This window comes from Dama dama, chromosome 14, assembly GCF_033118175.1.
Source record: "Dama dama isolate Ldn47 chromosome 14, ASM3311817v1, whole genome shotgun sequence".
Taxonomy (NCBI): domain Eukaryota; kingdom Metazoa; phylum Chordata; class Mammalia; order Artiodactyla; family Cervidae; genus Dama; species Dama dama.
Window position 1 is genome coordinate 17,029,147 of NC_083694.1, and position 12,237 is coordinate 17,041,383.

A 12,237-nucleotide genomic window follows, 5' to 3' on the forward strand; every position below is an offset into this window, starting at 1 on the left:
ACCTTCTCCACACACTGAATGGGTCCCAGAGGTGATTTAAGTCATCTCCCAGGCCAGCTAAACAGACCTTCCCAGCCTTCCTGGCCCCTCCCTCCATCAGTGCAGAGAACGTCACTGTCCAACCAGGGAAAACTCTGCAGTGTCAGCCCCTCAAGGAGAGTCGCCTCAGGACTCTCCCCTGAACAGAAGCACATGGCCCCGGGCTTGAACTGACCACCCAGCAGCCATTCATTCAGCAGCTGGCCCGCACGAGGACCCAGATGTGCTCAGAGAGGAAGGAGGCTTGGAGGATAGAGCCAGGAGAGAGGACGTGGTTGTCGAGGGAGCCCAGGGCCAGGGGATAGAGAGCATCTTTCTTGCTTTCCCACCACCCAGTCACTGTCCCCTGGCTGCTTCCTGCACCGGCTGCACTCCACGAGTCTCTGAGAGACTGTGGCGCTCTTGTGCCCTCAAGGCTCTGCTACTTGGCTGTGATCTCACTTCCTTGGGACTTTGACATCGCTCATTGCTCTGTCCTTGAAAAGTGAGGAGTTCTGGAAGGTGGGCAGTGCAATCATTCCTTCATTTCTATGTTATGAAGTCTTGAAACTTAAGCACTTTGACCAGGTTTCTGTGCTTAATTTGGATGATGCTGTGATAACTGATTTATAATGAGAAATACATATTTGATCTTTGTTTGGATTCTGGCACAGGACTTCTCAAATCATTTGTTGTTCAGTTGCTAAGTCATGTGCAACTCTTTTGAGACCCCATGAACTGCAGCATGCCTGTTCTTCATTATCTCCCAGGGCTTGCTAAAATTCATGTCCACTGAGTCGGTGATGCCATCCAAACATCTTATTCTCTGTTTCCCTCTTCTCTTCCTGCCCTCAAACTTTCCCAGCACCAGGGTCTTTTCCAATGAGTTGGCTCTTTGCATCAGGTGGCCAAAGTATTGGAGCTTCAGCTTCAGCATTGGTCCTCCCAGTGAATATTCAGGGCTGATTTCCTTTAGGATTGACTGGTCGGATCTCCTCACAGTCCAAGGGACTCTCAAGAGTCTTCTCCAACACCATAGTTCAAAAGCATCAGTTCTTTGGTGCTCAGTCTTCTTTATGGTCCAACTCTCACATCCATACACAACTACTGGAAGAAACATAGCTTTTACTAGACGGACCTTTGTTGGCAAAGTAATGTCTCTGCTTTTTAATATACTGTCTAGGTTTGTCATAGCTTTTCTCCCAAGGAGCGAGTGTCTTTTAATTTCATGGCTTCAGTCACCATCCACAGTAATTCTGGAGCTCAATAAAATAAAATAAAATAAAAGCTGCCACTGTTTCCATTTCCCCCCATCTATTTGCCATGAAGTGATGGGACTGGATGCCATGATCCTTGTTTCTTGAATGTTGAGTTTTAAGCCAGCTTTTTCACTCTCCTCTTTCACCTTAAATAAGAAGCTCTTTAGTTCCTCTTGACTTTCTGCCATTAGGATTGTATCATCTGCATATCTGAGGTTGCTGATATTTCTCCCAGCAATCTTGATTCCAGCTTGTGATTCATCCAGCCCAGCATTTCACATGATGTACTCTGCATATGAGTTAAATAAGCAGGATGACAATATACAGCCTTGACATACTCCTTTCTCAATTTGGAACCAGTCTTTTGTTCCATGTCTGGTTCTAATTATTGCTTCTTGACTTGCATACAGATTTCTCAGGAGGCAGGTAAGGTGGTCTGGTGTTCCCATCTCTTGAAGAATTTTTCAGAGTTTGTTGTGATCCACACAGTCAAAGGCTTTAGTGTAGTTAATGAAGCAGAAATAGATTTTTTTCTGGAATTCTCTTGCTTTTGCTATGATCCAACGGATGTTGGCAATTTGATCTCTGGTCCCTCTGCCTTTTCTAAATCCAGCTTGTACGTTTGGAAGTTCTCAGTTCACATACTGTTGAATGTTGAAGCCTAGCTTGAAGGATTTTGAGCATTATCTTGCTAGCATGTGAAATGAGTACAATTGTATGGTAGTTTAAACATTTGTTGGCATTGCGCTTCTTTGAGATTAGGATGAAGTCTTGGAATGAGAAATACATACCTGATCCTTGTCTGGATTCTGGCACAGGGCTTCTCAAATACTTAGAATTTTCTAAATAATTAGCATGACAAATGTGTCTTTTGTTATGTTAATGAAATGACTTTTGGTTGCACTTAATTTGGAGGCTGACTGTCAGGGAAACCAGCCCCTTGATTGAAGGATCGGAATTTTTCAGACTCACCCTCTGCTCTTCAGAGAGGAGAGAAGGAATGGGGGTTGAATCAATCACCAGTGGCCAATAACAATCAATCATGCCTACATAACGAAGCCTCCATACCCACCACCCCTGCCCCCAACATGGGGTCCAGATGGCTTCTGGGTTGTTGTGCACATGGAAATTATGGGAGAGTGGTGCATTTGGGGCATGGATGCCCTGGGTCCTTCCCCTAGACCTTGCCCTCTGCAAGGTCTCTTCCATCAGTTGTTATTGACATATATCCTTTTATAAGAAACTAGTGATCCTGTAAGTAAAATGTTTCTCTGGGTTTTGTGAGGTGTCCTAGCAAATTGAATCCAAAGAGTGGGTTGTGGGACATTATTACAAAACTACAGCAATCAAAACAATATGGGATTGGCACAAAAAGACATGTGGATCGATGGAATTGAATAAAGAGCCCAGAAATAAATACACACACGTATGGTCAATTAACAATGGAGACAAGAAAATACAATGGGGAAGGAGAATCTCTTCAACAGTGGTATTGGGAAAGCTGGACAACCACACACATGTCAATGAAATTAGAACCCACCTTCATACCATGCACAAAAATATACTCAAAATGGCTTAAAGTCTTAAATACAAGACACGCACCATCAAACTCTTAGAAAGGAACACAGACCAAACATTCTCTGACATAAATCATGCTAATGTTTTCTTAGGTCAGTCTCCCAAGGCAATAGAAATAAAAGCCAAAAATTATCAAATGGGGCTGAATCAAACTTATAAACTTTTGCACAGCAAAGGAAACCATAAACCAAATAAAAAGGCAACTTATGGACTGGGAAAAAATATTTGCAAATATGTAAGCCCAACAAAGGCTTAATTTCCAGAATATATAAATGGTTCATACAACTCAGTAAAGAAAAACAAACAACCCATTTTAAAAAAATGAGCCAAAGACCTAAATAGACATTTCTCCAAAGAAGACACACAGACGGCCAATAATGACATGAAAAGATGCTCAATATTGCTAATTATTTGATGAATGCAAATCAAAACTACAATGAGATACCACCTCACACTCATCAGAATGACCAGCAGAAACAAAGTCACAAACAATAAATGCTGGCAGAGAAGGGAACTCTCCTATTCACATGGTAGGAATCTAAACTGGTACAGCCACTATGGGAAACAGTATGGAGGTTCCTCAATAAACTAAAAATACAGTTGTCCTATGATCCAGTGATCCTACTCCTGGGCATATGTCCAGACAAAACTCTAGTTTGAAAAGATACACGCAACCACAATATTCATAACAGCACTATTTACGATACCCAAGATACAGAAACAACTTAAATGTCTATCAACAGATGAATGGATAAAGAAGATGTGTTGTTTTACACAGTGGAATATTTACTCAGCCATAAAAAAGAAGGAAAGAATGCTATCTGTAGTAACATGGAAGGACCTAGAGATTATCATACTAAGTGAAGTAAGCCAAAGTCAAAGATAAGTACTATATGATAATACCTATGGTAGACTCTAAAATGTGTCACAAATGAATCTATCTGTGAAACAGAAACAGACTTAAGGGCATAGAGGACAGGCTTGTGGTTGCCAAAGCGCAGGGATATGGAGGCGGTAAGGACTGGGGGTTTGGGATTAGCAGATGCAAACTATGGTATACAGGGTGGATAAGCAACTAGGTCCTACTGTACAGCAGGGGAATTATCCTCAATATCCTTTGATAATGTTCAATGAAAAAAATATGAAAATGAATATATATATATATATATGTATAACTGAATCTCTCTGCTCCTCAGCAAAATTAACACATTATAAATCAACTATATTTTAATAAATTTAAAATAAAAACAAATTGTTCTTGTTTCTCCAAGGACAGCATAATCATAGCTACACATTAATACTATCTGGAGATGCATTTTCATAACATAAAGAGTTCTGCAACTTAAACCACTCAGTGAGTAGAAACTAATTGCTTAGTCCAAAGTGACACTGCATTATTTTTTAGTATTTCAGAGAATGAAAGAATCTGCAAGCCAGTAAATACAAGTGTCCCTCCATATCCAAGGGGAATTGGCTCCAGGAACTGCCCCCTCCATGGGTACCAAAATCCAAGAAAGCTCAGATCTTATGGTCAGCCCTGTGTGAGTGTCAGTGTGGAACTTGTAGGTATGTAGGGCTGACTGTAGAAGTAAAACCTGCACTTAAACTAGCTGGACTAAACTCATGCTTTGTGGTCTTGAAAATGACAATTAAAAATTTGTTACCATTTGTTAAATTCGTTAAAGAATTTAAAAACTAAAGGAGTGGGTCATTGGAACCTCCAATCTGTTACCAGCAGCCACTACCTGGACTTGTCTGAAGTTGGCAGGGAGGGGACACAGAGCAGGCAAGAGTCTCATAGGACTGAGACTCTAGTGGGACCTGAGGCTATTTCTGGGTAGATAGCAACAAAATGGAATTGAACTGTAAGACACCCAGCTGGTGTCAGAGAATTTTGTTCTGGTGTAGAAAACCTCCCCTACACACTGGAATTGGTGATCAGAATTTCAGCTACACGCGGTGGCCACTAGCTCACACAGAATCTAGTGCAAACTGGGGGAGGATGTCGCATGAGGCAGATGGGTTTTGGCACACAGTTTGCGGAGCAGACTGGTGCCTGGGGAAGATTAGAAATTACAGCCTTTCCCGGCCCAGGCAAACACAGCCCCACTCCGGAGTGCACCGGGGGATCAGTCTCCTTTACACCTTCAATTAGTGCTCTGTCGGCAATGCCCCGGGTCACCCTCTGTGTTACCTTTAGCCCCTGAATCTTGGCCCGACCTCTGTCTTGGCAATGGGTGGTCTGGAGCCACAAAGAGCCATCCATCCGCCCTGGTGCAGGGTGTAACAGCCAAGGACAGACCCAGCACTGCTACCATGTAAATCTCTCCCTATCTTCCCTTTTATCTCTAATCTTCCAAGTTGCACAGTAACATAACCTATAAATTCTCCAGCTGATTTCAACATACAACTCTCTTCTGCCATGCCCTGACATAACTATAGAGCAGACATATTCACCACCAGGGCACATTAGAATCGCTTTTGGAGTTAGAAACGGAATACCAATATCCAAGTCCCATCCAAGGCCAATGAAATCAGAATTTCTGGGATAAGGCCCAGGCATTGGTATTTTTCAGTTTCCCAGATGTGCTATAATAGAACACTATGGACTGGGTGGCCTAGAGACAACACTAATTTATTTCTTAAATCCTAGAGGTTGGGAAGTCCAATATCAAGGTGCCAACAGTTTGAATGTGTGATGGGGGCACACTTCCTGGTCCCCACATGGTGGAAGGGACAGGGGAGCTCCCTGGGGTCTCTTTTATAAAGGCATTAATCCCAGTCGTGAGGCTGCACCCTCACGACCTAATTACCTCTCAAAGCCCTTCCCCCCAGATATCATCACATTTGAGACTAGGGTTTCAACGTATGAATTTGGGGGGGACACACCAAGATTCTGTCTCTAGCATCAGGTGATTCTACTGTGCAACCGAGGGACTTCCTTGGTGGTCCAATGGCTAAGACTCCATTCTCCCAAAGTAGGGGGCCCAGGTTCGATCCCTGGTTGGGGAACTAATCCCATAGGCTGCCACTAAAGATCCCACATGCCTTAACGAAGATGGAAGATTCTGAGTGTCACAACTAAGACCCAGCACAGCCAAATAAACAAATAAAAAATATATACCTAATGAGCAGCCAAAGCTGAGAATGCTGTTCAAGGGTTAGCCTCCATTGGCCCCACATTTAGCTAGACTGAGCTGTCATCTCGTTCCTTGTTACTATGGTTTTGAAAATCTTACCTTCTAAATAAAAACAAATATTCTAGTCCATTGGGAGAGAAGTGAGGCTGCCTTTAGAAACATACCATGTGGGTTTCCCCAGGTGGGTAGACATTCAATGGAGACATTCGTTTTGGAAGAGGCACTAGGGGAGGCCTCTCTCTGATATATGGTTCTTTGTGGATTTTTCTCTGTAGTATCAGGGACAGGAAAATGGCCAACAAGATCAAGCCCAGCACTGCCATTAACACTATGAACCACAGCTCGCTGTAGAACTCCCTGCTTTTGCTTCCTGATCCTTTCTTTTCTCCAGGAGTTGTCAGCACCAAGCCTGCAAAAGCCAAGGACAGAAAAGGGAAACGTTATTTCAAAAGGCAGATTTGTGACTTCTTGCTCTGTTGTTTGATAATAAACTAGACAAGAATTTATAGTGTTTGGGCACACTAGTACTCAGCCTGGGGAAATGGTACAGTGGATCGGCGGGGTGTAAGGAGACCCTGACAATCCTCAGGAGACCCTGCTAACACTTCTTGGGTTGGAAACTGCAGCTGCCTTGGCACCTTCCCTAGAAATACAGTTGGAGGTAGGATGAGGAGATTTTCAAGAGGGTTATCAAAGTAACCTTCTGTGGGGCTGCAAAGAATTGGACACAACTGAGCACACCTGCATGCATGCAAAGTAACCCTGGGGAAAGCCTAAGTCACAGCTATGTGCCCTGGGAGGAAAGTCCTTTCTGGGCTCATGTGAGGGGCTGGAACCAAGACGAATATTGCTACAGACACCTCATCACAGAACACACATAGCTGTGTGAATCCAGAGTTCCCTCACTTCCTGTAACTGCCCTGTTCCCACGAAGTTCTGTGCAAATCAGATATTGAGAGAGCAGATCCCATTTTCTGTTGGGTTGTTAATAGCCTGCACTCATTAACATATAGTTTCTTTACTTCTTGTGCTCTGGCCCCTCGGTTAAGCAGCAAGGGCTCTGCAAGTCATCATTCAAATGCCCTGGGAGAACTGGAATGGGCCAGGCAGATAGGAAAGGCTTCCAGGTCCACTACAGGGCAGGGTAAGGCAGTAGAATCCTGCCATCAGCCTGGTTATCTGAGCAGGAGAGTCTAGGGATCATCTCAAGCCTAGCCCCTTGAGAGGGCCAGCTTAGAGGCCTCTGGATCCGTGCCAGCTGCCATTAGACTGGCATGAAGCAGAGGGCAGGGAGCTGCTTTTCTAAAGCCAAGGCTCATGGCACAAACTGTGGAAGATTCTCAAAGAGATGGGAATACCAGACCACCTTGCCTGCCTCCTGAGAAACCTGTATGCAGGTCAAGAAGCAACAATTAGAAATGGACTTGGAACAATGCTCTGGTTCAAAATTGGGAAAAGAGCATGTCAAGGCTGTGTATTGTCACTCTGCTTATTTAACTTATATGCAGAGTACATCATGCGAAATGCTGGGCTGGATGAAACTCAAGCTGGAATCAAGATTGCCAGAGGAATATCAATAACCTCAAATATGCAGATGACGCCACCCTAGTGGCAGAAAGCGAAGAGAAACTAAAGGGCCTCTTGATGAAGGTGAAAGAAGAGAATGAAAAAGCTGGCTTAAAACTCAACATTCAAGAAACGAAGATCCAGTCCCATCTCTTCATGGCAAGTAGATGGGGAAAAAATAGAAACAGTGACAGACTTTATTTTCTTGGGCTCCAAAATTACTGCAGATGGTACTGAAACCATGAAATTAGAAGACACTTGCTCCTTGGAAGAAAATCAATGAAAAACCTAGACAGCGTATTAAAAAGCAGAGATATCACTTTGTCGACAAAGGTCCATATAGTCCAAGCTATAGCTTTTCCAGTAGTCATGTACGGATGTGAGAGTTGGACCACAGAGAAGGCTGAGTGCCAAAGAATTGATGCTTTTGAATTGTGGTGTTGGAAAAGACTCTTGAGAATCCCTTGGACTGCAAGGAGATCCAATCAGTCCATCCTAAAGGAAATCAGCCCTGAATATTCATTGGAAGGACTGATGCTGAAGCTGAAGCTTTAATACTTTGGCCACCTTATGCGACGAGTCAACTCATTGGAAAAGACCCTGATCCTGGGAAAGATTGAAGGCAGGAGGAAAAGGGGACGACAGAGGATGAGATGGTTGGATGGCATCACTGACTCAATGGACATGAGTTTGGGTAAACTCCGGGAGTTGGTCATGGACAGGGAGGCCTGGTGTGCTGCAGTTCATGGGGTCGCAAAGAGTTGGACACGACTGAGTGACTGAACTGAATGAGCTTGCAGGGGGCATTCTTGGGTAAGTCCCCATGTCCCTCAGGTCTTAATCTTTCCACTTGTGGAAACACTGGGGTTCCTAAAAGAAGATCGAATGAGGTCTGCTCTGTCCCACAGCTGCTATTATGTAAGATGAAATACTCTATGCATTAGGTGTTACAAGAGATTTTACATGGCATCCAGACATGTAATGTCTCGGAACAGAATAGTACTTCATTATTCTTATAGATTGAAGTTATCTTTAATAACAACATGTATGTACACCTGTGTTTCAGAATTTTTGGATTTTTTTTTAAAGCAAACTAAATAAGCATAAAAAGTAGATAGAACATTACTTACTGGAATTTAAAATAGGGTAGTAGTCTCAATTCTACTTTAATGGAAAAGATTTGGCATTTCTCTAACTTGCCCTTTGAAATTGTAAATTATTTTATGTTAGATGCAAAGATTATGGGGAAAACTCAATTTAAAACCTGCTCCATAAAAATTGCAATTTCACCACTTCAACTAAATTACTTGGTATTAACAGTCAATCATAATCTTTTACAGAGGATACAAGACAGAAATTTCCCAAATTCATCATTTTAGTCTTTGAATCTGGAATATTATTGTTATGATCCACACAAATTGGCATTAGAGTATTTCCTCTTTCCTCTGACTTTCTCTATAAATTCACTCTTTTTGGTAAACAAATTCATAGGGCTCTTTATTGACAGAATTTGTGATTAGGAGAGAAGTTTTGTCATATCTCTCTGCATCTACAATTCAATGATTTGGCATTTTAAGAGCATACCCTAACCCCTTGCCTAATGTAAGTTTCATGAGGATTTAAAAACAAATTCTTACAACACTTAACACAATTTCTTCCATATAGTCTATGCTAAGATGTGTATATACTTATATATATATATACATATACACACACACACACACATATGCATAAACAAACATGTATGTACAAATAAACATGCATGTTTCTTTAGGAAAATGAGTAAATGCTACACTAAATATAAACTGAGTTAAATATTTACCAAATCCAGTGGAAGTATCATACTGAATCAAAGGCGTCTTAACACTTCCTTCTTCTGTAGTGCAGATGACCTGGAAAAAGAAAGCTAAACAAGAGGTAGATGACTTAGTTATTCAACATCAACAAATAGTGGGCACAGTTTCAGCAAAGCAATGTATTAGAACATGAAACAGTCTAAAATCAGGATTCCACAGCAAGTTTTGAGGTTTTATCTACTATGTAAACTTTAATTTCAAAGTTAAAAACTATCAAGAAAACCAGCTATTATTAACGTAGTAGTAGCGTATACATAAGTAACAGAACTAAAGAAGTTCAGAGGTTATCTAGCAAAGGAAAAGAATTATCAGAGGAGTAAAGGATAATATTGGGTTGGCCCAGAAGTTCATTTGGCTAAAAACCAAACTTTTGGGCCAACCCAATACATACAGTTTATCTTGTTCTCCATATGATCTGAACCTATTTCTTTAAAACTCACAGGTGTTCCTTCACTAGGTGACCTAGAGTTTCTCACTAAGCAGGAGAGCTCAAAAGGGATCCTGGAAATCAAATGGCCTAAATACTTCTTACAGTACTCAGGACCCCATGGGAAGTGAGTCTTGTAAGGTCACACAGATGGTTAAAGGCCAGGCAGGGGGTAGAACATGAATCTCCCAGCCAGAGGCCATCTCCCCATCACAACAAGCTGCCCAGGTGACCAAGAACTGCGACCATGAAAATGTGTAGCCGAATTGTTGTAAAAATGTTATCGATTAGTTTCAAGTGCTATAAAGGCAATGCTGGAGCTCATTGTTTACCTGCACCTTTTAGTCAAAATAAATAGTACATATTTTCAAGGAAATTTAAAAAAAAACTAATTAATTCATTGTATAAATCCAGATTGTTCATAATGACCTCTCATCTATTGCTCCCATGGCTATGTTGATCCTCAGAAAATAGTATCTTGTAAAGCATTTTCTCATTTCAATTTAAAAACATGGTAAACAGAAGCAGCACATGTAATTAAATAGGGTGAAGGAATTTGGTGTTAGAGGGAAGAGGGTTGTTATTTCAAGAACAGATATGGAGGTTGGTTAAGAAAAGCCCTTACTCAGGGTCCTTAATATCTGGAGATGGTCATGGCCTAACTGTGCTGGGGGTGTCTCAAGAAAAACTCCAAAGCCCCTCAAAGTGTATTATTTCAGGATACCCATTGCTCATGGCATCAGTGGTTCAAGAAGAGGCGAGTGTGAGCAAGCTCCGGGAGACAGTGAAGGTCAGGGAAGCCTGGCGCGCCGCAGTCCATGGTGTCCCAGAGTCGGACACAACTCAGCAACTGAGCAGCAACAACACGGCTAGTGAGTGCTATTTCTCGGGCACACACAGCCTGCCCTCTGCCTCGCTCCTGGGGACCCTCGGGTCAGCGGGATCAGTGCTCCGAGGACGGCATCACAAACGCAGTGCACCAGGAGGTCACTGATTGACACAGAGCCGTCATTTTCCCATAAGTGGTCACTAAACCCAGGCCGTGTTAATAATGCTGAACGTCTGCGGGTCACCTTTTCAGATCGAGCATCTTGCAAAGCTGGGAAACCCGGCTCCTTACGCGCTGCGAAACGGGGGCAGGAGACTCACTTTTGTCCGCGGTCCTCGGGATGTAGAGGGTGGTGTCGAGGCCACTGTAGAGGCGCTGTCCTCCGTCGGTCAGGACGAACTCCTTCAGCCGCCCGTTCAGCAGGAAGGAGCTGGTCCAGTTGACACACACCACGGACAGGTTGCCGTCCACCGAGAACGGGGCGCGGTACTGCGGCACTGTGGGAGAGGGGTGTCGGTTCCAAAGACAGCGGGCAGAGGAGCTGCGCTCTAACAACAGCTGAGAGTGGGCTCTAAGTTCTAAAAATAGGGGGGTCTATGTGTGGTGTGTGTGTCTGTGCCTGCTTTTTATTTTCAAATATGAGCACACATTTAAAATTTTGCCCTTGCTAGAACCCTTCCTATTTACCTTATAGCTTAAAGGAAAAACCTGGCATTGAGGGGGTGAAAAGAAAATCACGGAAACATGTGTGAAATGCTTTCTCAGCAATGTTGCACTTGCTTTCCAAAAAAAAAAGATCAATGAAGAATGGTGTTTTATGCAATACAACTATTAACATACAATGGTTCTGCTCATCAGCATAGCCCCAGAGCTCACATTTTGTTACATTTTCCTTCTTTTAACAGGTAAAGTATCCTTAACACTATTAACTCCAGCGGATAGCTATTTTTCATATCAAATCGATATTTATTGCTACAAAGCCCTAAGGACTAGATGAAGTTAATATATATTTTTTTCTCCCAACCAAACTGCTTAGATGGTGAATTATGTTCTTTTGGCATCCATTTATTTTTAAAGCTTTTTCTTGAACCGTTAGTTTGTTTTCTAAGATAGTTAAAAAGCCTTGCAAATAGCAATTCGAGAATAATAATTCATTGCCCTGACTAATCAATCAATAGCACAGTACATTAGTATATAATCAAGCTCAGGTCTCGTAAGTATTATATCAGATAGAGAAGTGACTTTGTGTGCATTTAGCAGGAATGCTCCCTTTTCATTTTTCAGTTCCTTACTAAAATAAAGGAAGAACAAGCCTTAACAGAGGCTCATCTTTTAAATGAATCATTTTGATAGCAACAAATGAAGGGATAACATATCATCTTGTCAAGTCAGAAGAGATTTATTTCATGAGATCTCATTTGCTCCAAAATAATCAATACATTTGTAACAACACTAAGATCCAGCTATATATGAAATTGGCTTTTAGGAAAAAAGTGAGTGGTAGAAATAAATTGGGTATCCTTTTTTCTTTTAAAATCAAATCCATGTGTTGCTGATGTGGGGA

General features: G+C 42.2%; 1 protein-coding gene across 1 annotated transcript in view; it reads right to left on the reverse strand.

Annotated features, from left to right (window-relative positions):
• The window catches only part of USH2A (usherin), an 892,942-nt gene that overhangs the window by 25,491 nt on the left and 855,214 nt on the right, over positions 1-12,237 (reverse strand). Inside the window, exons 67-69 of the mRNA XM_061161192.1 lie at positions 10,994-11,170; positions 9,384-9,467; positions 6,160-6,404 (exon numbers count right to left, since the gene is read on the reverse strand). Coding sequence (XP_061017175.1) covers positions 6,160-6,404; positions 9,384-9,467; positions 10,994-11,170 — 506 coding nt within the window. The remainder of the gene's footprint in view (positions 1-6,159; positions 6,405-9,383; positions 9,468-10,993; positions 11,171-12,237) is intronic.